Consider the following 26,492-nt stretch of genomic DNA (forward strand, 5'->3'; position numbering starts at 1 on the left):
ACGAGAAACGAATGCAAAGGGTTTGATATGGAGCCTGGATTTTAAAGCCGCTAATGCACATGGTCAGTTACAGTCATTGGCTTGAAACCAAGTGATTGCACACCTTCCAGACTAAAAAAGTCTATGGATTTAGACATTCAAGAGCCCTTTCTGCCTACCTATGGAAGAAGACTGTTTCTTGGTCAATAGCCATAGAAAGTGAAAGTGAATGTTGCTAAGTTGAGTCCGACTCTTTTCGACCCCATGGACTGTATAATCAATCGAATTCTCCAGGCCAGAATACTGGAGTGGGTAGCCTTTCCCTTCTCCAGGGGATCTTCCCAACCCAGGGATCGAACCCAGGTCTCCCGCATTGCGGGCAGATTCTTTACCAGCTGAGCCACAGGGGAAGGCCAAGACTGGAGAGGGTAGCCTATCTCTTCTCCAGAGGATCTTCCATAGACTGAGTTCTAAACTTTGACCTGCCCTCCTAACACCCCCACATTGACACTGGGGTGCTTACCATCTTCATCTGTAAGATAGATACAGCCATTTCAACCTTCCCCCACAAACTTAGAGAAAAGGGCATGTTTTGGGGAGACACCAGCTAATCCGAGGAAAATCTACGCCCCAATTTTTCTGGTTTTAAAGTAACCTCTACCAGGACCCCAAACAGCAGGATATTCTCACCCTATTGTGGAGGCTTACCATTTCGCATCAGCTTTCTGTCTGACAGCTCAAATGGTCCCTTCCCCTTGTATAAGGTTAACAGATTTTAAGAAAAAAAGATCAGCTCCAGTAATAAGCAATATAATGGAAAAGAAGAGGCGCCACCGATAAAGTCAGACTAAGTAGCCCTCTGAGGTCACAGACCCTGAGGGATGCTTAAGCTTTATCACTGATTTCCAGGCTGGGTGGCCTGGCAGGCACTTAGTGAAAGAGGTGCTTTTCTGGGTATCACATGGGCACAGCATCATCAAAAGAGTATCTCAAGCAAAACACCCACCAGACTGCCTTCTCACACTGGAAAGCTCATTTCTGTTCCACTGAAATCCATCAATATTGTCGAGAGTCATGTGTCTCTGTCTCCCTCCAGATGAACTTTCCACCCGTGGGCAGCAGCCTCTGACAGATGTGCAAGGCACTTCCCTAACACTGTTATTATAACCACAGGAAGATCATCATAGCAAGATTGAATAAAAACAGACATGTGATCGCCATACTGGTTGTGAAGTCCTTTTCTTTCTCCATAGGTTTCAGATGTCCAATCCCCCCTTCCCAGTTTTATTGAGATAGAGTAAATGTATAGCATTGTACGTTGACAGTGTACAATATAATGATATATGTATATAATGTGAAATTATTACAATAGGTTGAGTTAACAATCATTATTTCCCATAGTTACAAATTGTTATTCTCATGATGAAAACTTTCAAGATCTAGTCTCTCACAGTGCTCAAATATGCAATGCGTGTGTGTGCTAAGTCTTCAGTTGCGTCTGACTCTTTGCAACCCCATGGACTGCAGCCCACCAGGCTCCTCTGTCCCTGGGATTTTTCAGCCAAGAATACTGGAGTGGGTTGCCATTTCCTCCTCCAGGGGATCTTCCCAACCCAGGGATCGAACCTGCATCTCCTGCATTTCAAGGGGTTCTTTCCGTACTGAGCCATTGGGGAAACAAGAAGGGTTTTTTGTTTTTTGTTTTTTCAAAGCAAAAATTATTTCTACTTCACCTTCTAATAAGGTTCTACCTGCTCTATTCTTAAATGAGCATTAAGGATGCATTTTCTTCTCTCACCACTTCTCTTTCTCTCTCCTTTTTCATGTACACATCTATTTTGGTTTTATTCTATTTGTCTCTTTACTTTTCCTTATCTTCCTATTTACCCACCCCTTAACGTCTAATTTTTTCTCAGATTCACAATTTCCAAAGTCTATTTCAATTACTCTGGCTTTGACCTTCTAAATTTCTATCTGCCTCTTCACGTTAGTGTTTCTATCTCTTTCATTGTGCATGTACCCCCACCCTCCACTACCCCCTTCTTCGACTTTCATCTGTGTTAAATGTCTTCTCTTATTTATTTCCAGCCAGGTGGACGAACAACTAGTTAAGTCCAAATACAGTCCCCTCCTCCCCACCAAATCCGTATATATTCAACAGGATACTTTTAAACAACTTTCGTTGGATTTAAAGTACACACATAAAGGGTTATATATCAGAGGTGTTTGGCCAAATGCCTCTGGAGAATAAAATTGCCCCTGGTTGAGGACCACAACCCTAGAGGAAAGTCAACTTTCTCTATCACTAATAAATCAAGAATTTTAGGTAACCTACCATTTGGACATCTTTCTCGTGATATTTTCAACATAAATCCCAACCCACCAAGTTTAGGAATATAAACCCGATCTCAAATACATGGATATACGACCAAGATGCCCTAGGTACCATGTGTATTATTAAGAATCAGCTAGTTCTGGGTTCAAATGAAATTTTTGCCTACTAGCCTTGAGATTTAAGTAAACTGTGTGCTAAGTCGCTTCAGTCATTTCTGACTCTTTGTGACCCCACGGACTGTAGCCCTACAGGCTCCTCTGTCCATGGGATTCTCCGGGCAAGAATATGTTAACTCAACTCAATCTTAGCTTTCCTATTTGTAAGGTGGGGCCATTTCTCAAGCTTCAATCATTGGACTGCTACAAATATTAAATAACATCATGAACAAAAGACACCTAAGGGACTTCCCTGGTCGTCCAGTGGCTAAGACTCCATGCTCGCAGTGCAAGGGGCCCAGATTTGATCTCTGGTCAGGGAGCTATATCCCACAAGCTGCAACGAAGACCTTTGTTGTTGTTTTAGTCGCTAAGTTGGTCGGACTCTTTGCGACCCCATGGACTGTAGCCTGCCAGGCTCCTCTGTCTGTGGGATTTCCCAGGCAAGAATATTGTAGTGGATTGCCATTTCCTTCTCCAGGGGATCTTCCCGACTCAGGGATGCAACCCATGTCTCTGGCATCGGCAGGCGTGTTCTTTACCACTGGGCCAAAAGGGAAGCCCGCTTGTTTGTTTACTGTATCCCTAAACCAAGGTTTATTGTAGATTTATAGAAGTCTTTCAAGGCCTCATGTTCTTGTCAATATTGTAGCAACCACATACCAAGAAAGTCCAGAACACCCGAGTTGATGCACTAAGTCACCCATCTGCACCAGCAGAAAAGATCAGCGCCTGGAGTCTTTTCTCTTTTGCCTCTTTATTGAGAATCCTGAGAAAGTCAATCAAGAAAAATATGAGGCAGGCAAGATACCACTACAAGTAAAAAGAATTTCTAGACTCACTAAAAATTGTTGAAACTAAGATCTAATGCAGCCAAATAAGTAAACAAATGAATAATTTTAAAAATCTTTAAAAAAGAGATACTTTAAAATAGCTTGAATATAGTGATGCTATGATTATCATCAAGACATATCGTATCATTGAGGCTTCCCTGGAGGCTCAGTAGTAATGAATATGCCTGCAATGGAGGGGATATGTGTTCAATCTCTGGGTTGGGAAGATGCCCTGGAGAAGGAAATGGCAACCCACTCCAATATTCTTGCCTGGGAAATCCCGTGGATAGAGGGCTACAGTCGATGGGTTCACAAAGAATCGGCCACGACTTAGCAACTAAACAACAACAAATAGTGTGTCATCACCATTATCAACCTCATCTCCCATGTATAGCTCTATTACCACAGAATAAGCAACCTGTTTCAGAAACTAACGGGTGATTAAGCTGGTAATATCCTCATCTCTTTTCCTGCAACACAATTTCCTCTTCTACCCTTTTCTCCTTCTTTGGATGGAAAGACGAGAAAGAAGAGGCAAGAGAAAGTCGCAGGAGGGCAAGAGTGAAGGTGCACCCCCGGTCTCTTTCTGTCATGGACAGGGTCATCAAAACTGAATAATCCATTCAATGAGTTACTTAATTAACTGGGTGAAGGGTGAGGCTGAAACAGCTGAGTTAAATAATGAGACGTCAAGCACAGAAGCTTAGCCCAAGGAGGGATTTGAAAACCCTCTTCCTGTCATAAGAAACCACAGGATTTTTCAGGCAGATGACAGTAAGGGGTTTAATCTTTCCATTTTTTGTTCTTCTGGAAGCAATGGTCTTAAAAAAAATCTCCTGAAACAAGGCCAAATGTAAAATTAGCATTTATGTAGCAGAGGTCATTAAAATGAGTTAGCCCAGGCCCTTTATAACATTAAGCCAGCACAAAATGAGAAGAATAAAAAATAAGGAAAAAAATAAAAGGTCTAGTTAAAAGGATCTTAAATGGAGAGGCAGTTGCTAATAGCCAGGCTATCTCAGAAGGGCTAATTAAGCTGGAAATAAATGTGGTTCAAATGGAAAAGCTTTTGTGTGATCCACCGAAATGTCAGATGGCTGACCATAAGACTCACCTGCTGTTAATTAAAATCTAGTTGTCATCCCCAGTTCAGGGGCTGTAAGCACCTCTCTCAACACTCTTTCTAAGCGAATCACAGCCAGACACCCACCCTCCCCACTCTCATCCATCCTGCCAATTAATGTTGACGTTCCTCTACATGTTTTGGGGTCAAAAGATGAAAGCATAACCTATTTTTTTTGTTGTTTGGTAAAACTAAGACAGCTGATCCCAATTTAAGTATTTGTGACAGTAATGAACAACAACAACAACAAAATACAATGTAAATCAAGGCTGAGGGAAAAACTGTAGCTGTTGGTTCTCTCAGAGCAAACAGTGTTCAACATCCTCAGCCAGATGAGTAACACTGTTTCTTTCCATTCACCCTGGGTGTTACATCCATGTAGTCCTGCACTTTCTGTGTGCACATGTTCTTTCTGAAGACAGTGCTAATAGGATAAGGTTACCTCTTCTCTAGGCTTGCGGTTACCAAATACAGGGATCCTTGTAGCACTCTTAGAATTTCTGTGACACCTGCACACTGTCTGTACTATTTATCCAGTGAAAATGACATATATAGATATATAGATATATAGTACATGCATACATGCATATACATGTGTGTACACATACATGGGTATATATGCATACACACACACACATGCCGCTCTTGTTTAGTCACTAAGTTGTGTCCCACTCTTTGCGACCCCATGGACTATAGCCTGCCAGGCTTCTCCATCCATGGGATTTTCCAGGCAAGAATCCTGGAATGGGTTGCCATTTCTTTCTCCAATACACAAACATACAGTTGAAACAATTTATGTAATCATAGGTTTGATATGTGAATTATTTTTCAAATATACGTACAACTCACAGCTAAACTTTTGGGGGTGACAGTTCAATAGCTTCATATAAGTTCATTTTATACAAGTGAACTCATATGTCAAGCCTCCTCAAAGGGTGCACTTAAGATCTGTTCAGTTGCTAAGCCACATCCAACTCTTTGCAACCTCATGCACTATATGTAGCACAACAGGCTCCACTATCTCCTGGAGTTTGCTCAGATTCATGTCCATTGAGTCAGTGATACCATCCAACCATCTCATCTTCTGTCGCCCCCTTCTCCTTTTGCCCTCAATCTTTCCCAGCATCAGGGTCTTTTCCAATGAGTCAGCTCCTTGCATCACGTGGCCGAAGCATCGGCACTTCAGCTTCAGCAGCAGTCTTTCCGATGAATATCAGGGTTGATTTCCTCTAGTATTGACTGGTTTGATCTCCTTGCAGTCCAAGGGACTGCATGACAATTTGAAAGCACCAATTCTTTGCCGCTCAGCCTTCTTTATGGTCCAACTGTCACCTCCATATATGACTTCCAGAAAAACCATGGCTTTGACTCTATGGATCTTTGTTGGCAAAGTAATGTCTCTGCTTTTTAATATGCTGTCTAGGTTTATCATAATTTTCTTTCCAAGGTGCAAGATCTGTGTATCTCAACGTAAACAAGTACACTTCAAAAAAGCCATGGGTAAGTAGTGATCTTTTGTTAACGATCAGCATCTTTAAGTGTTTAAGGTATTGATGTCTCACTCTGAAATGCTTGAAAACCAAAATAAGGTGGACAGATGCCAGCATGAGTAGATGAATAAATATATGATAAAACAAATACAATAAAATCTAAGTTGTAGTATCTCAGTGGTGTCTGTTTATGACTCTTTCAACTTTTCTATATTTGAAAAATAATGTTGAAAAAATAAATACCTGAAATGACAACAAGATGTTTATCCATATACCACACACACACAAAAAAAATTCCACTACTGGAAAACACTCCAGACTTAGGAGAATGCCAGTGGTCATCAGTGAGCCCTTCATGAAAACAGTGCCAAGTTTTGAACAAGGTGCAAAATATACTTTTGCTGAAAGTGAAGGTCACTAAGTCATGTCTGACTCTTTGAGACCCCATGGACTATACAATCCATGGAATTCTCCAGGTCAGAATACTAGGGTGGGTAGCCATTCCTTTCTGTCTTCCAGAGAGGACCGTGAACTGAGCAGGGCACACGTGTAGGCTGTAAGAGGCAGAATGTGACACGGAACCAATATCCCAGAGCAATACCTTGTCCCCCAGCATGTCATCATGAACAAATAAGGGCTCTGGTCAGCCTCCTACATGCTTATGTTCAAACAGCGACCCACAGATCCTTTTATGGACACTCAGAGACACTATGCCTTGCAGCAACAATTGTGTTTTTACTGCTGCTGCCAGGTTTAGTGATATTCAGTGTGGACCTTGAACAGAAAAAAGATTGAAGAGGATAACTTTGGGGAGTGATTGTTTGAAGCCACTTGGAATTTGGAGAATGTCTAAATGTTTCATGAAAGTTCTCCTTTCACACCTGAGGCGAGGAGTTGACTCATTGGAAAAGACCCTGATGCTGGGAAAGATAGAGGGCAGGAGGAGAAGGTGGTGGCAGAGAACGAGATGGTTGGATGGCATCACCGACTCAATGACATGAGTTTGAGCAAACTCTGGGAGACGGTGAAAGACAGGGAAGCCTGACGTGCTGCAGTCCATGGGGTCGCAAAGAGTCAGACATGACTTAGAGACTGGACAACAACTCCTTTCACACAGGACACAGGCTATTTTATTCCAGCATGATCCCTGCCTTGTGGGACCTGCCTATCCATTCACAGTTTGACTCTAGCATCATCATCCTCCAAGTCCCCACCCTCCCTCCAGCCTCAGTGGATGGTTGACCCTTCCCACTACCATGCCTTCATATCAGAAGGTGTTGCTTATTTATCTGAACATTTAGTTTATCTATCACATGGCATGGATTCCTCAGACTCAGTCTAGGGGTTAACGAGCCTCATTTTCTTATCCATCTGTGCATTCTTCCATAACCAAAACACTCGGGACTTACCCCAATTCTCCACTGGGTTATGAGTGTTTGGGAAAGCCTGTCTCCAATCTTGCCCCCATCCAGTCTACCTCATTGGGACAGAAAGGACTCTTCTGATGGGTGACTCTTCTCTCTTTCTCCCTCTCCCTCTCTTTCTCCTCCTGCTTGCTACCTGCAAACAATACCTGCTTTCATGTTGACCTCTCTTTCCTAAGCTCACCTAGGGCAGGTAAGTAGTACCTAGGACAGTAGCCAGGACTCCACCTTGTAGAGGCCAGCTTCAAGCTCCTATGGGAAGAGGTGGGTCAAGGCCCTCCGAACTTCTCAGTCGCTTCCAAGGTCTATATATGACTTCAAGGATAAAGTGGGTTGAGTGACAGACAATTTCAGCTTGGGGAGGAGCAACAGGGCATTGTGTATAACATTATGAACTCTGGATCCAGATCACCTGGATCAAATCCTGGTTCTTACAGAGCCCTGGTTTGAGTTCCCTGAAACATGTAGCAGATTTCCATTGGCTCTCTATTTCACATATGGCGGTGTGTATGCTTCCATGCTGCTCTCTCCATTCGTCTCACTCTCCTTCCTCCCCACCCCCCACCCTGCCCATGTCCATAAGTCTGTTCTCTTTGTCTGTGTCTTTGTTGCTGCCCTGAAAATAGGTTCATCACTACTATCTTTCTAGATTCCATATATATGTTTTAAAATTCAATATTTGCTTTTTTTCTCTTTCTGACTTACTTCACTCTTTATAATAGGCTCTAGGCTTATCTAGCTCATCAGAACTGACTCAAATATGTTCCTTTTTATGGCTGAGTAATATTCCATTGTATAATTTATGAAGCTGGGTGGGAAGTGGGAGGGAGGTTCAAGAGGGAGGAGAGTATGTACACCTATGGCTAATTCATTTGACGTATGGCAGAAATGAAACCAATATTGTAAAACAATGATCTTTCAATTAAAAATACATAATTTAAAAATAAAAAGCATCCTGGTTCTTTCACGTGTCAGCTGGGCAGCCCTAGGAAAAACAGTCCAGCTTTTGGCCCCTCAGTTTCTTCATCTTTAAATGGGGCTAAAGGGAAGTGTAATAGTTTTTAAGGCTATTATAATAATGAAGTAGGTCTCTGCCAAGTATTTTAAATTGTATCTGGTATACAACTATAAATAAGTGTCTGCCAAACAAACATAAAAAGCACTCTTTTCCAATGGGTAATAAACAGAATTCTGTCCTGTAGTCCCCACTGGGTTTGTGTACTTATTTTAGACTTGGTTGAGCATCCTTAGGGAAGGAGAAAGAAGGATGCCTCAGCTCCCTCCAACATCAGCACCAGCCCAGCTCCTGAACGCCCACAGCTCCCTTCCTGGGGACTTTCCCTCCAACTCTGAGGACCCATCTAGGCATTCAGTACAAGGTTCCTGTGCCAGACACTTAAGGACACTCAGACAAGGTTTGCTGAACAGGACACAAAGCTCGGGGGACACAAATGGTCCATTTAATCTATATTAGATGCTCAGGACACAACCACTATACAGTGTGAACATTTAAAAGAAGTAGGAAGAAAAAAAAAAAAACCTACACAGACTGTTAGATCTTGATGAAATGTTGATACAAAACTAAGAGACACACATCGGTGTGACTTCGGAGGCAGGCAACACTATAATCAGCAACTAAATTATGTGAAGCTGTTTCTTTATTCCTGTAATTTGATTGCACATAAATCAATTTTGATTAGATTCAAAAATTACTGAACACGCACTTCAATGAGCTGTCAAGTCTTATCTGATAACGTAAACTTTACATGGGATCAGTGGTAATACTACCTGGAGCCCGTGGAGGAATCCTCACAACAATGGCAGACATCATTAAATGCTGAAAATGTAGAAACATAATTAAATTAGCTGATACTCATCACTCTCCTTCTATAGAGGCTCTAATTTAATGCACTTGCAAATGTAATGAGGCTCGCTGGATTGAAAAATATGGTGGAAATAACAGAAACAAGATTACATTAATTGGAAGAGATACCGATAAGGCAGATTGCTCTGCATTTTAAATTTTTTTTTTTCTTTCTTGGAAAACCACATAGTTCTGAAAACCATGACAAGGCTGGTTTTCACCCTAGTTGGAAAGAACTTAGGGAGCATCGGAATAAGAAGGAAAGGCCAGAATGTTTTCTTAAAGTTATAACAAAATGAGTTCACTCCAGAAATATCTGAAAAAGGAAGAAGTCTTGAGTTTGTGTCTGTTCTTTTAATTGGAATATAATTGCTTTACAACGTTATGTTAGCTTCTGCTGTACAACAAAGTGAATCAGCTATGCGTGTGTGCATGCTAAGTCGCTTCAGTCATGTTCAGCTCTTTGCAGCCCTATGGACTGTAGCCCACCAGGCTCCTCTGTCCATGGGATTCTCCAAACACGAATACTGGAGTGGGTTGCCATGCCCTTCTCTGGGGGATCTTCCTGATCCAGAGATCGAACTCATATCTCTTGTGTCTCTTGCATTGACTGATGGGTTCTTTACTACAAGCACCACCGTGGAAACCCTAAAATGACCACATGACACAGCATTCCCACTCCTGGGCATATACCCTGAGAAAACCACAATTCAAAAAGACCATGCACTCCAGTGTTCATTGTGTCCATTTTTATAACTGGCATTTTGGCTCCAGGAGTTCTTATTGGGCACAGTTCTTATTGGACACACACCCTCCACGTATTCATTCATTGATTCAAATTGTTACTGTTGTTGCCAAGTACTTACTATGTCTGAAATTGTGGGGCTACAGGGGTGAAAAAAAAAGGCTGTGTTTTGGATGCCTCTCTAGTGACTTGGCTTTCTGTACTTCTCACTTTCATACTTAATCCAATTGCAATTAAACAATTGATTTTGAAATTGTTTTTGTAATGCTTCCTTCTCTCTCTCACTACGCACTCAGAAGGTAATTTCTTAGAAGACAAGGCTGGTTCCTAGCAGGAGTGGTAGTAGGGGAGGGTCTTTTATGGTGCTTTACATGGTACATGTTCCTTGGGTGTTTACTGAGTAAATAAAAGAATTAATTTAAAGTTACCCTCCAGGGCTTGACATTAGAATGGCGGAGGGTGGGGAGCTCTAGCATCCTTCTTCTCCCAACATGATTTTACAATCACCTCGAGAAGTTTTCAGTAACCTCAGGGAAAATATCACAAAACTTATTATCCCCTATCCAAAACCATTTCTGTTCACTTTCCTTTGAAAACCAGCTTCCCCGTGGCTACTTTGGAAATAAGAGATGGTCTTGGAAAAATCATTCGAAGCAACGACATTCTACCTGTTAAGGGACAGGATATCACTCTGAGCAGAACAGGGGTGAGTAGAAGGCAAGATGTTCAGTTCTGTTGATGGCTTTGTAAGAACCTCAGAAGATCCACAGTTTATTCACCATCATCACTCACTTCAGAGCCCCCCGACAGCCCTGCAAGCCCAATCTCACCCAAACCAGAAAAACAGCCAAGAACTCCAAGGAGGACAGGCTACTTCCTTTGCTCTAAGAACTCTGAAAACATATAAAATCATCACTTAGAAAAGGAAAGGGAAAGTTGCTCAGTCATGTTCGACTCTTTGCGACCCCATGGACTATACAGTCCATGGAATTCTCCAGGCCAGAATACTGGAGTGGGTACCCTTTCCCTTCTCCACGGGATCTTCCCAAACCAGGGATCAAAGCCAGGTCTCCTGCATTGCAGGCGGATTCTTTACAGCTGAGCCACAAAGGAAGGGATGCGATATTTCACTAATCCAAGGGTATTCCCTGGCTTCCTCTGTAGGAAACTGTTAACCACATCAACCACCTATGCCACCTATCTCCTCCCTCCCCTAACCCCATGCAAATTGGGTTCACTTGCATGTTGCTGCTGCTCTTTGGTTGCTAAGTCAATGTCCAACTCTTTGTGACCCCCTGGACTGTAGCCCACCAGGTTCCTCTGTCCACGGGATTTCCCAGGCAAGAATACTGGAATGGGTTGCCATTTCATACTCCAGGGGATCTTCCCAACCCAGGGATTGAACCCAGGTCTCCCACATTGTAGGCAGACGCTTTACTGTCTGAGCCAGCAGGAAAGTCCTTAAAAATATGTATTATATGATTATAATAAAATCACCCTGCATTTGCTATGAGCCCTAAATCCAAAAGCTCGTGAGCTGATAAGAGGAAAGAGAGGGAGATTTGAGGCAAAGAGGCACACAGAGAAAATCGTGTGACATCAAGGGCAGAGACAAGAGTGATGTGGCCACAAGCCAAGGAAAGCTGAGCTTTTGGTGTCTTTTGGAGAGTTGCATGGAAGGAATTCATCAGAGCCCCCCAAACAAGCCAATCCTACAAACACCTTACTTTCAGACTTCTGGCTTCTGGAATTGTGAGAGAATAAATTGCTCTTGCTTTTAGCCATGGGTTTGTGATAGTTTGTTAGAGCACCTTCAAGAAATTAATACAGTGGTTGGGTATGGGGTCCGGAGTTTCCAGGACATAAATGGACAGCCTTGAGAATAAAACCAACAAAGCTGAAAGCAGTGGCAAGAAATGGAGAAACAGGGCTTCATAATGGCACCTAAGGTCTAGGCAGAGGCGAAAAGCCAGTGCCACCCTTCAACTCTTTGGTTTCAAGAACGTGAGTAAATCCTTCCTATTTCCCTGGCATTTGCTCAAGTTGAGTTTAGTTAGAATTCTGTCTATTGCAACCTAAAGAATCCTAGAGAAGCAGAAAGCCATATATTTAATGAAAAGAGGTAACTGGGGAACTGACTGAACAGTAACTGTTGTGGTTTCACACACTGGCCTGCAAAAAGAGGGGACAACACCAAGTCCTCCCCGCCTTCATACGAGGCTTGGCATGGACAGCTACTTAAAGAGTCAGACTAGACTGGACATTTTCCCTTGTATCAAGATATGCCAGCCAGAGTGATGAGGATGCTGACTCATTATTACAGAACCTGGAATTTAAATTAGAGTTGTTGTTGCAACAGCGGTGTCAGACGGGCTGCCTCTCTGCTCAGGGGGAAGACATCAGAAGTTGTTTTTCCTTCCAGGCCAGAACACGTCCTCGGTCTCCTGTTAAGGGCCGTGCACGTTAAGAGTCTGGAAGTCACTGTAATTGGTATGCAACCCTGACCCTTGGCGAGCTCTTTATCGCCACCGTCTTCTGTTCTCTGCGATTTCCCCAGAGATGATTAAGCTCCTCCCACGCCTCCTTTTCAGCCGGGACTCTGGACTATAAATAACCCTCTCGCCTTCTCTGGGCTGTGTTCTCAGCCTGTAACTCTGCTTTTGTGGATGGCTGGGCTCATTCCTCACCTAATGGGAGGACAACAGCGAAGTAAACACAGCGTTCCAGGCTGTGAATTCTTCAGCAAGAGAAGCGAGATTCAGCCGCACCCAACACACAAAGACGCTCCAAGCACACAGCCTTGGTGGATTCTGTTGAATGTTTTCCTTGAGCAGCAAGCTTTGTCACAAGTTGATGCTGTTTTTTTTCCCACCTTCTCTGGTGCCAACACATCGCATTCAAGCGCTGGGGGGAAGATGAGGTTTTCTAGAAGCAAGTGCACATGAATTTGAACCCCATCTTTGCCATGCACTAGCCATGTCTTCTTGGGCAAGTTATTTAATCTCTGTATTCTGATTCCCTTCTCTGAGAAATGAGTATCTCCACAGTACTTTCTCCAGAGGGTTGTGAGAGGATTAAAGAAAACAATCCACATTAAATGCTTAGCTGCTGCCAAGTCACTTCAGTCGTGTCCGACTCTGTGCGACCCCATAGACGGCAGCCCACCAGGCTTCCCCGTCCCTGGGATTCTCCAGGCAAGAACACTGGAGTGGGTTGCCATTTCCCTCTCCAGTGCATGAAAGGGAAAAGTGAAAGTGAAGTTGCTCAGTCGTGTCCGATTCTTAGCGACCCCATGGACTGTAGCCTACCAGGCTCCTCCATCCATGGGATTTTCCAGGCAAGAGTACTGGAGTGGGGTGCCATTGCCTTCTCCAAAATGCTTAGCAGTAACATAATAAACACTAGTTACTATGCTTGTGTATGATCACTATTATGAACCTGGGACTCTGGACAGAGGACTCTAACCTTCCTCTGTTTCAGGGTCTTCTTCCATAAACAATAACAGTCTCTAACCCATACAATTATCATGCACACTGAATGAGCTTACACCTGTTAAGTATTCGGAACAGTGTTCTAAGTAGATGTTCGGTAAATGGCATCAATTACAATCAATGGCTTTGTTGCTCTTGTTTTATTTTACTCAGGAATATACCTAATCGCATTCAGTGATCATTAAGCACCACAATGGGCAGGTCTCAATGCAGGATGCCTGGAGAGAAGACAGACCGCCAGACCCAAATTATCTCTCTTCTTATGTCCATGGAAACACGTAAATATAACACTGGGATCACAAACGTTCAAGATACAGTGGAAGAAAAGGAGTGAGTGGAAATTCTGCCTCAGGCAGTAGAAAACATCACAAAAGTTGCTGCATTTGAGCCAACTTTTGCATGACAATGAGGAAGTTTTCCAGGTGGACAGGAAAAACAAGGCAAGCAAGGCTTCCAGATGCTCACGCGAGACACTGGGACACAAAAGCACAGAACAGGACACGGAGAGTAAACAGTTCTGCAAAGTTGCAAAGTGGCATGGAAAGATGCTTGAAAAGCCACCTGAATGTTTAGAAAGCTTTGTTTTTGCCCTTACAGCTGCCCTGACACCTTCCACATCTCCATGTGACTTTCCGCCCCTGTCTGAATCCAGGTCACCTCCTCAGGAGACATTCCCTGACCTTCCTAAGTAAAAGAGGACTCTATCACCCACTATCCACGGCCATGGCTTATTTCCTCCAGCTGAGATTATGTAACATTTCCGAGCTGTGTCTATTTATGCACTGACTGCCTTACCTCCTGAAGGCAGTCAAGCCTTCCTTGAAAGTCAAGCCTTCCCTGAAAGTTCCCTGAAAGTCAAGCTTTGTCTGAGATGCATACTCAGCCGAGGCCCCGGAACATCTGCGGGGCCTTGAACAAATGCTTTTGAATGAACGGGTGCAAGACTGTTGTGACTCCTAATTGGAGGCCTTCAGACCGATCGATACCATCCAGGGAAAGGTGACTTTTTGAGGCTTTCCAGACCTCGAAGGGAGGAAGATTGGGATCCACCTCCTTCACATTCTGGACATTGAAAGTTTCATGTAATCAATTCCAAACTTGACTTTTCCCGGTGGAAGAGCCCGATAGAGAGATGAGGTCACCAGGTAAATTTTAGGTTCAGGCTGTCACATATGATCTCCATGCTTTTTTAATCCCCTTGCATCTGCTGGATACAGATGCTGCTGCTGATGATGACAATGATGATGGCGATGAACGTGATGGTGACGATGAGGGAGGTGATGCTGATAGTGATGGTGATGATGATGGTAATAATAATGGTGACGATGCTGATAAATAAGACGGTGACAATGAGGAAGATGACGTTGATAATGATGGAGATGATAGTTGTGATGATGATGTTGATAACGATGGTGATGATTATGATGGTGATGATGCTGATAAACATGATGGTGATGTTAATAATGATGCTGTTGACAAAGAGACCCTTGGGAAAGGCTGAACCCCAAGATGGATAGACCCTCAAATCACTGCAGGAAAGGGAGCCAACTCCCTAGCAAACTTGAACTAGGAGGAAACTGAAAAGTAAAAAAAAAAAAAAAAAAAAAATTTCTACTGCCTTTGAGTCATTAGCATGTGTGGGGATGGGGCTCTGTGGATGATTGCATGAGTTAAAAATAAATTTAAAACCTTCGTATTTACTTGTTTAGCTGTGTCGTATGGCTTGCAGAATTTTTGTTCCTTGACCAGAGATTGAAACCAGGCTCTCAGCAATAAGAGAACGGAGTCCTAATCACTGGACTAATCACCTAATTCCCTAACAAACTTTTTAAAAGAATGTGAAATAGGGGCACAAATATGCTTTAGTCATTGACTAACTGGGTGCCCAAAGAGGAGAAAGAAAAGTTAAATACAGATAAAATGATGCAAACTTTGCTTCTGCCAAAAAGCCTGACACTTCCCACAAAAGAGCCTCTAGTCAGGGACTGGGGCTCTGCCTTGCACTGCTGTTTATCCTTCCACGTAGACAGCCGCCCTCCCTCAACATTCCTCACAGAGGAACTGGGCAGTGTCCTCATCTCTATAGTGGGATTGAAAAATCAGGACTCAGCAGTAGGGCTATCATGTCAGGGGTTTGGGACAACTGACCCACAGAGGTCCTAGAACTAAGGGAGGTTATGGGGGCAGGGACGGGGGAAGGAGGGGGTCTCGAATTACTGAGAATTAGCGAGCAAGGGAATGCAATTCCACAGGCCAAGCAGACCGTGCCTGGGAGAAGGGAAAGGTGTTTGAGCTAGATCCATCTGCTGTGAATGGCACTGCTGATTCCTCACATACACGCCAACAGACCAAAGCTATAAGTAGAGACCTTCCAAGGAGGGGGAAATGGGCACTTGCATTGGTACCCTCCTGGACCCAGAGAGGGTGATGGAAAGCACAGTCATTTCACGGAGACGGAGTTCTTTATTTTGAGAGAATGATGGCCTGTCTCGTGGCCATGCTTATTGGAAAGGAGAACCTCCACTGAGGAGGCTTCTGAATTCTTAGCATGGATGAATAATGTTCTAGTTGCAATGCACTGGGGAACTGTCTGAATCAAAAAAGTTCTTAATCTTTAATGGAGCAGAAAGTGCTATTTGCAGAAGGAAAAAGAGTCACTAACAAAATACCTATGTTGTCAATGTAAACTGTGTTTCATATAATGAGTCTGCATTAAGCAAAGGAGCAGTTATCTTTAGGATACCATCCAAATGGTCCTTAGTCTGCAGCAGAGGGGAGCACTCCTTGCTGTGCATCACATGGTAATTCCTTGGAATGTTTGTGTCTGGGTCTCATCCCAAAATATATGGATTGAGCAGCTGGGATCCAGATATCTGTAGCTTCTTCTTTTTTTTTTTTTTTTTAAAGTATAGTTGATTTACAGTGTTTCAGGCACATAACAAAGTGATTCAGTGTGTGTGTGTGTGTGTGTGTGTGTGAGTGTGTGTGTGTAATCTCTTCTTAATCCATTCATTTGCTGACGAGCACTTAGTTTGCTTCCATGTCTTGGCTATTATAAACAGTACTGCTACAAACATTGGGGTACATGTATCTTGTTGAATTAGAGTTTTCATCTTTTCCAGATATATGCCCAGGGGTTGGACTGTTGTATCATATGGCAACTATATTTTTAGCTTTTTAAAGAATTTTCACACTGTTCTCCACAGTGGCTACACTGATTTACATTCCCACCAACAGTGTAGAAGGGCTGTCATTTCTCCACACTCTCTGCAGCATTTATTCTTTGTAGACTTTTCTAAAAAGATTTTTTTGATGCAGACCATTTTCAAAGTCTTTATTGCATTTGTTACAATATTGCTTCTGTTTCATGTTTTGGCTTTTTGGCCTGGAGGCATGTGGGATCCCAGATCCTAACCAGGGATTGAACCCACACCCCTTTCATTGGAAGGCAAACTCCTAACCACTGGACTGCTAGGGAAGTCCTATAGACTTCTTTGATGATGACCATTCTGAATGGTGTGAGGTGATACCTCATCATAGTTTGATTCGCATATCTCTAATAATTAGTGATGTTGAGCAACTTTTCATGTGCCCTTGGCCATCTGTGTGTTTTCTTTAGAAAACTGTCTATTTAGGTATTCTGCCCATTTTTAGGATTGGGTTATGTGTGTGTTTAATATCGAGCCACATAGTTGTCTGTATCTTTTGGAAATCAATCCCGTGTCATTTGCATCATCTGCAAGTGTGTTCTCCCATATCAAAGGTTGTCTTTTCATCCCCAAGGCTGTGCAAATATCTTCTTCCACCCTATTGTTTCCTTTGCTGTGCAGCAACTTTAAAGTTTAATTAAGTCCCATTAGTTTATTTTCACTTTTGTTTCCAGTTGAGATCTAGGAATCTATATCTTGTAAATGTCTGTTAATAGCAAAGAGATTTTTTTGAAGTCCTGACCCCAGGACTCAGAATGTGAATTTATTTGAAACAGGATCACCACAGATGTATTATCATTAGTCAAGAAGAGGTTATACTAGAGTAGGGTAGGTCCCCAATCCAGTAGGACTGGTGTACTGGTGTCCTTCTGAGAAAATGACCCTGTGAAGACACTAGGTCATTTGGTGGACATGAACAGAATGCCACATGAAGACAGAGGGAGAGATGGAAAGGATATATATGTGTGTGTGTGTGTGTGTGTGTGTGTGTATACATATATATATAGTCAAAACTCTCTGCCATAACCCGTCCATTTCATGGCAAATAGATGGGGAAACAATGGAAACAGTGACAGACTTTATTTTGGGGGGACTCCAAAATCACTGCAGATGGTGACTGCAGCCATGAAATTAAGAGATGCTTGCTCCTTGGAAGAAACGTTATGGCCAACCTAGACAGCATATTAAAAAGCAGAGGCATTCCTTTACCAACAAAGGTCTGCAGTCTAGTCAAAGCTATAGTTTTTCCAGTAGTCATGTATGGATGTGAGAGTTGGACTATAAAGAAAGCTGAACACAGAAGAATTGATGTTTTTGAACTGTGGTGTTGGAGAAGACTCTTAAGAGTCCCTTGGACTGCAAGGAGATCAAACCAGTTCATCCTAGAGATCAGTCCTGAATATTCATTGGGAGGACTGATGCTGAAGCTGAAACTCCAATACTTTGCCACCTGATGGGAAGAACTGACTCATTGGAAAAGACCCTGATGCTGGGAAAGACCGAAGGCGGGAGGAGAAGGGGATGGCAGAGGATGAGATGGTTGGAGGGCATCACCAACGCAATGGACATGAGTTTGGGTAAACTCCAGGAGTTGGTGATGGACAGGGAAGCCTGGCGTGTTGCAGTTCATGGGGCTGCAAAGAGTCAGACACAACTGAGCGACTGAACTGAACTGATTTTATATATATATATGATATATATATATATATCATATATATGCCATAGGAACTTCAACCACCAGAAACTAAGAGAAAGGACAGATTTTCCTTCAGAGAGCCTCCAAAAGGGACCCAACCTGCCAACACCTCAATTTTGGACTTCTGGCCTCTAGAACTGTGAGGGAACAAATTTCTATTGTTGAGCAGCCCTGGGACACTAATACAGTGTGTCACAAGTGGTTTATCTAGTCCTGGTTAAAACAAACCAGATCCAAACAATAGGTCTGCTTTTCGTCTTTACAATCATCATCTGCTTTCTGGGTAGATGTCCACATTCTTCACAAAAAATCCCCTCCCCAGTAAGGTTAATTCTTGACACTTGGCCTGATATTTAAAGATGGTTGGAAGGCAGGAAGCACACTCAACACTACACTTGTGTGTGTGTGTGTCTGTGTTCTCAGTCACTCCGCTGTGTCCTACTCTTTGTGAAACATAGCACTTAAAGAGAAAGCATTCTTCATATCTTGTGCGTTGTTATTATCCAGGCAAAATATCCTTTTATATATATATATATATATAGCAGGTGATTTGAAAGGCATCAGAAATGGTAGTTATTTCATTATTTAGAAGGAACTTTTTCTGAATGACACTGTCTATAGAAAATATTACGTTATGGCATTTTATATTTTTTGATTAATCCTCAACATATTACATTTCATCATAAAATCTTCAAAAATAAAGACATTTACAGGGTAGAAAGGGAAAATTATTTCTAAATCCACTTCTCAAATGAAAAGTCCAGTTAGTAATTGATGCACATTTTTCCGTATTTTTGGAGTATCTGTACCTACTTACCTTCACATGATGGAATTAGATGTCTACCTCATTGTGCTTAAAAATGATCTAGTTTTTTATAGTATTGGATGTTTGTGCGTGCTAAGTATTTGAGTCATGTCTGACTCCGTGCAACGCTATGGACTGTAGCCCACCAGGCTCCCCTGTCAATGGGGTTTTCCAGGCAAGAATACTGGAGTGGGTTGCCATGCCCTCCACCAGGGGATCTCCCCGACCCAGAGATCAAACACAAGTCTCTTGCGTCTCCTGCCTTGGCAGTGGTTCTTTACCACGAGCGCCACCTGGGAAGCCACATTTTATCTAGCAACCACTAGAATTGTGTTACACAGCTGCCATTGCATGATCAACTGTCCTTACATAGAAATGATATTACTGTTTATGACTTTTAGAGGCTGGTTTAACCTCCCAACCACCTCACTTCATGAAGAAGCTACTCTCTTTTGTGTCATGCACTATTCCACGGACTTTGTGTGTGTATTATGAACTGGCCCCCACCGTGGACATTCCAACGAAATCATTCTCTGTCTTTCCCAAGTGCATGCTTGAAGCAGAAGATTTTCCAAACTGAAAACATCCTTTAGCAAAGATGACAACCAAACATATGACACACGGAGGAGACACACTCAGCAGGGGAGCTCCTGGGAAGCCAATGCTGACAGCGGCCTTGTGAGGGACCCCAGCAGCAAGTGTGACGCCTGTGGGTTAACACACATGCCCCGTGAGGGTGGAGTATTAATCAGGTCTGACAACTCCTGCATTGGGGTATTTCTCCTGTGAATTCCTAAACACGCGCAGATGTTGGGGCCGCACCCACCTCCAATCTCTGTGGTCACGGACCGCATGGGGGATTGGTTTGTCAAACTGAGTTTGGAAATCTGGACCTTTGGTTTTTAAGGAAACACGCCTCTGGAATGAAGACATGTTTTAAATATGTAGGACATTAAGTGCACGACTGAGTGACTAAGACTTTGCCTTTTGTATAAATCTTAACGCTACAAGTATAAAATTAATCCAAAATAAAGGTCTATGAAATTTTAAAAATATGAGCATATTCCTACCAGTGATAATGCTATGCTGTCTGTGCACTGTGGTTAGTTGGTCAGGCATGTCCAACTCTTTGTGACTCCAAGGTCTGTAGCCCACCAGGCTCCTCTGTCCACGAGATTCTCCAGGCAAGAATACTGGACTGAGTTTCCATTTCCTTCTCCAGGGGATCTTCCCAACCCAGGGATCAAACTCGTGTCTCCTGCATTGGCAGGAGGACTCATTACCACTGAGCCACCTGGGAAGTCCTTTGTATACAAGGGGCAAGTGCTTTTTCAGGAGTAGTTATTAAGGTAATGCAGGAAACAGAAAGTATTCTAAGCATTTTTTGTTTGTTTGTTTGCTTTCAGGCTGTGCCATGGCATGTGGGATCTTAGTTTGCTGACCAGGGATCGAATCAGTGCCCCCTGCATTGGAAGCAAAGAGTCTTAACCACTGGACCACCAGGGAAGTCCCAGTCTAGGCTTTCTAAATATAAGGACTTTAACCCAGGGGATTAAAAAGAGTTGAGAAGCCAAAGAAGGGATGGTGAAAGAACCCAGAACCTGAAGGCTTCAAAGCAGCCACAACCCTTGAAATTGAAGGCTATGGGAAAAGGAGTTGTTTTCAGAGCTCAGGAAGCAGGGCCACCTGCCATGGTGGACACTGCCCAGGGGAGCAGAGATTATGGCGAAGGATGCTGAAGGAGGATCTGGAGATGCCCCAAGAAGCAGAGAGAGGCAGAAATAAGTCCTGACTTCTCCTAAACTCAAGTCTTCCACTTACGTCTCCCACTGGCTAAATGCACACAGAAGCCAAAGGCAAGGTACCCAACAAACACCCTTCTCTGAGAGCGAAGCCAGAGCAGAGAAAGACAGCTGATGGCCCCGAGTGTCCTCAGGCAGTTTTCTGCAACAATGGGGCATGCTTATGCAAAGCCACGTTCTTTGTGGCTCACACAATAAAGAAGCTGCCTGCCATGAGGGAGGCCCAGGTTTGATCCTTGGGTCCGGAAGATCCCCTGGAGAAGCGCATGGCAAGCCACACCAGTATTCTTGCGTGGAGAATCCCATGGACAGAGGAGCCTGGCAGGCTACAGTCCATGGGGTCGCTAAGAGTCAGATATGACTGAGAGACTCACACACACACACACACGCGCACACGCTCTTTGTGGAGTCTTGTGTCATGAAACAGGATGTTGAAGTATGAGTACTAGAATCAAGAGTGGGCAAGGAGCTCCGACACACACTTCTAGGGGTCAAAGATGGATGCGGCTCCTGCTCAGGGAGATGCAAACTGACAAAGCCCTTTATAACCCATCCCTTTTGCTTCTGAGGAATTAATAGGAAAATCTCATTCTGTAATAACCTACACTCTGTTATAATTTGGCATTAAGTACATCTATGTGCCAGCTAAGAAGAAAGTAGCTTCGGTGCAAATGAAGACCATATATTATGGTCTACCATGTATTATGATAAATTATGAATGGAATGAGTATATTTAATAACCTATTTCTAAAAGAACCACTTGGCAGTAATTCATAAGCAGAGTGTATGCCCAGGACACTTTTTTTTTTTTTCCCTATTCCTCAAAGTAGAAGACATAAAGCCATAGACTCTGACGATGTTGCTATTGTGATCGTTAGGAGGTAAAATGCTGACTGATGTGACCTCTTGGCAGTTTGATTTATTAACATCTCTTCACATACATGAAACTTGTCTGGATGAATCTATAAAAACCATAATGTCAATATTTCACTAGTCCAGATGAATCTCTCCCATTAGAGTACATACTTTATTCATCATTAGGTATGACTTTTGTGCCATAAATGTAAAACCTAACTGGTTAAAATTTATCTGTGAGTGAAATTGTTTCTCAGTGGTTTCTTTAAAAAGTTGAGGACTTAATGAATAAAATCTTGTTAGTGTGTTGGTCACTCAGTCATGTCTGACTCTTTGCGACCCCATGGACTGTAGCCCACCAGGCTCCTCTCTCTGTCCATGGGATTCACAGGCAAGAATACTGGAGTGGGTTGCCATGCCCTTCTCTGAGCAATCTTCCTGACCCAGGGATCGAACCTGTGTCTCTCACATTGTAGGCAGATTCTTTACCATCTGAGCCACCAGGGAAGCCCTCAATAAGATCTCAATCACATTTTAAAATAAACAGTGGAAAGTTAAATATTGATATGGCCTCATTGGAATCATCATTTAGTCTCATGCAGCCCAGTGAGCTCCAGACTTTGAGAGTCAACATGAGACTCACGTCAAACCCCATCTATCTCCATTTCTCTTTTGTTTCTATCTGGCCTTTTCCTCTTCATCAACACGGGATTGTCCATGAAGGAAAGGATCGCTTCACCAAATCAGTGAATCTCTGAACTGAGTAAATTCATGCTAGGATATACAAACCCAGACAATCCAGCTAAGGCTGCAGTCCCCAACCTTTTTGGTACCAGTGATCTTATTTTTCCACAGATGGTGGTGTGGGGATGGTTTCAGCATGATTCTCATAAGATGCTCACAACCTAGATCCCTCACCTGCGCAGTTCACAACAGGGTTTGCACCCCTGTGAGAATCTAACGCTGCCAATGATCTCACAGGAGACCAGGTCAGGCAGTAATAAGTGTGAGCGATGGGGAGCAGATGAAAACACAGATGAAGCTTCATTCGCTCACTCACCCACCACTCACTTCCTGCTGTACATCCCATTTCCTAACAGGCCATGGACCTGTACCAGTTCATGCCCTGGGAGTTGGGGACCCCTGAGCTAAAGTAGTTAGCAAAGCTGCTTTTTAAAAGAAGGAAATGCTTTTATTTTTTTTTTTTCAAAAATCATCTTCAACATCAGCATCTCTGTCTTCAGGACACTGTGTACCAGCCATGATGCTAAGAACTTTACATACATATTCTTATTAAATCCAAAATCATTCTACGATGTGGCTGTAGGAGGTGGAATAATGTCCCAACCCCAAGATGTCCATATCATAATCCTCAGAACCTGTGAAGATGTCAAAGGGGGAATGAAGTAGCAAATAGAACTAGGGTTGCCAGTCAGCTGACCTAGAAATAGTGTGTGTGTGGGGCGGTTATTCTGGGTTATCAGGGTGGTCTTGATGTACTCTTAAGGGTGTCTGGAGAGAAAAGGGAAGTAGGATAGTGTCAGTGATGCAATTGAGAAAAACTGATTTGGTCATTCGTTGCTTTGAAGATGAGGGGGAGCCATGAGCCAAGGGATTCAGGCATCCTCCAAAAGTTGGAAAAGATCAGAATATGGGGACTTCCTGGGTGCTTCAGGGGTTTAGAATCCGCCTTGCAATGCAGGGGTGTGGGATTGATCCCTGGTCGGGAAACTAAGATCCCACATGCCATGGAGCAGCTAAGCCTGAGTGCAGCAACTACTGAGCCCAGAACAAAAAAATCCCAAGAACACAACAAAGGTCTCAAGTACCACAACAAAGGTTCAACACAGCTAAAGAAACACCACAAGGATCTGGATTCTCCCCAACAGCTTCAGGAAAGAAAAGCAACCTGCCAACACCTTGATTTTAGCCCACAGAGATAAATTTTGGACTTCCGCCCTTCAGAACTGTAAGATGATGAATTTTTGTTGCATCACATGATCATTAGCTACAGCAACAATTATGAACTAGAACAGGGGAGGGCTATAATGCCTATTTTGCAGATGAGAGAACACATATATATCAAAAACAAGCAAAACACAGTAACAATAACACTGAGATTTAAACCAAAATTTTTCTGTGCCCCAAATATTTATTTTATGTAGAAAAATCATTATATTGCTTCACTTTGAAATATTTCACTTAACTTAGGTATGTAGTATTGATTATAATACAAATCAATGTCACCCCAAAAAGAATTTGAGGAAATGTGATTATCCTCCCCCCAAAAAAAAGCAAACTTAAATTAACTCTAGGGAAATGTGAGTTAAGAAAGTGAGCAGTGATTGATGAAATAATATTTCTTGAGCATCTACTGTTTCTGGTCCTTTCTATACATTGTCTCATTAAATTCTCTCAAAATCCTGTATAGTGATGATGATTTTTCAACTTAGAAGATGATAAATCTTAGAAAAGATATATCACTCGCCCAAGCTCATATGGTAAGTGGCAGAGCTGGGATTTTCAGTCCAGCTTATTTTATTTCTCCCTGTCCAGGTCTGTGTTGGTTCTATTTCAGCATGTTGTCAATTCCAGAAGCAAGGATGTTTGCAGACGGTGATAACTCAGAAATCTAAATGAGGATGTAAGATATCTTAAGTATGCTCTCCCCATCCTATGACAGCTCATTAGTAGGTGAAACAGGATTATTTTTAGTCTTTGCTGTTTTCAGTAAATTTTGGAACCTTATGCTGCATGCAAAACCCACAAAAATCTGAAATAAATATCTGGGCCTTATTTGTGCACACATATAGGTACACAGACAGACACAAAACAAGAAGAGACAGGAAGAAAGGTAAGAGGGAAGAATTCTGGAAGAGAGAGGGAGGGAGAAAGGTGGAGGGTTGAGAGAGAGAGAACTGGTTCCTAATTGCTTACCATGACTGGGAAATGTTTATCTGATGACAGTAACATGTTAAATGAATTATTATATACTAATGCTTAATTTCCAAGGATCTGCATATCAAAGCTAAGACTCCCATCTCATTGTAACTGTGTGTGTGTTAGCCACTCAGTCATGTCTTTGTGACCCCATGGACTGTAGTCAGCCAGACTCCTCTGTCCATGGAATTCTCCAGGCAAGAATACTGGCGTGGGTTACCATTCCTTCTCCAGGGGATCTTCCTGACCCTGGGATCAAACCTGGGTCTCCTGTGTTGCAGGCAGATTCTTTACCATCTGAGCCACCAGGGAAGCCCATGTACACAATTGTTTATTAATTATCGCTGCAATTAAACAGAATTGTTTCTGAGAGATTCAAAGTCTGTTCCAATGTCTTTCCACTAGTCACCCAATGCTTTGTCAGACGGGTGCTGGACAGGCCACTACAGATTCTCTGGGGAGCCTGCCAAAAATCCAGAGTCCCGAGTTCCACTCTTAGGGATTCAGATTCAGCAAGTCTGGAATGCAGTGACCTGAGACAGACTTTAAAATGTACAGCTAGTGTTGCCATGTGGTACCCTGCGTCGTCAGGATAACAATTTGCCTGGAAGTGAGAATTCTTGGAATAGGGGGCTTTCTGATGCATTGGTATGCAAGGAGTATCAGAAGCAATGCTTCACATAATCCCCATCTCAGGCTCTGTTTACCTCCCTAAGCCTCTGCCTATCCTTCTCCCCAACACTTGTATTATCGTGTTACCAGAAATACACTTAGCATCATAAGATGCACAAGCAAGAACAAGAAATCCACTCCAATGACAAATCCATTGGATGACTGCACTTGGGCAAAGTGCTGTCACTTTGGTTTCCCTCTTGAGGGTTTACTGATGACGGTAGACTCAAAGCACCTAGAAAAATGACATGACCATCATGCAAGATCCAGTTCACAGTCTATGCTTGATAATATAATCAGTAAATTAAGCGGAAACCCAACCTGTATGCACAACAGGGGAAATGATGCCAGAAGGCTAACTGTAAGAGCTAATATTAGTCATGATAGGAAGGTGAAATTGGGGATGTTATGTGCTCTACTTTTTACTCTTTTTTTAAATTTTCATAATTGGATGAATTGACTATATTATGAAATGACTTGTGCATTTTTAAAAAGTGATCCACTCGTTTCTTTGGCAGGGACATCATTCTTAAGTGCATATTAAATAGCAAGGAAGAACGAGTCACAGAATCTTGGGATCACATATTCTCATCAAACTTTAGAATCCTATATGCCTTAGAATTTTACGTGTGTGTGTGTGTATGTATAATAAAATACTGAAAGTGTCTGAAGCAACTCCAGAATTCATATCATTTCATCTCTACCTCCTAATTAATTTGTACCACTAAAAATTAAGAATACTTTTTTATATGGTCAAAACACTATCATCAATAGAGAGTTTGGGATCGACATGTACACACTGCTATATTTAAAATGGATAACCAACAAGGACCTACTGTATAGCACAGGGAACTCTGCTCAATGTTATGTGGCAGCCTGGATGGGAGGGGAGTTTGGGAAAGAATGGATACATACATGTATATGTACCACTGAGTCCCTATCCCTGTTCGCCTGAAACTATCACAACTTTGTTAATCAGCTATACTCCAACATAAAAAAAAAATGAAAAGTTAAAATCTTACCATCTTAAAAAAAATGCTATCAGCAGATGTGATAGAATCAGTGACAAGATTC

The 26,492-nt window shown here is 42.7% G+C and overlaps 1 protein-coding gene across 2 annotated transcripts in view; it reads right to left on the reverse strand.

The window, feature by feature from the left end:
- The window catches only part of LOC145531678 (uncharacterized), a 468,005-nt gene that overhangs the window by 52,202 nt on the left and 389,311 nt on the right, over positions 1-26,492 (reverse strand). For both annotated transcript variants that reach the window (XR_014072654.1, XM_081554698.1), the window contains one exon: positions 9,128-9,176. Coding sequence is in view for 1 of the 2 variants with exons in the window: in XM_081554698.1 (XP_081410824.1) it covers positions 9,128-9,176 (49 nt within the window). In the remaining variant the exon portion in view is untranslated. The remainder of the gene's footprint in view (positions 1-9,127; positions 9,177-26,492) is intronic.

The sequence above is a fragment of the Giraffa tippelskirchi genome, chromosome 13 (genome assembly GCF_054371585.1).
Source record: "Giraffa tippelskirchi isolate mGirTip1 chromosome 13, T2T-mGirTip1v1.2.pri, whole genome shotgun sequence".
In the NCBI taxonomy this organism is placed as follows: Eukaryota; Metazoa; Chordata; class Mammalia; order Artiodactyla; family Giraffidae; genus Giraffa; species Giraffa tippelskirchi.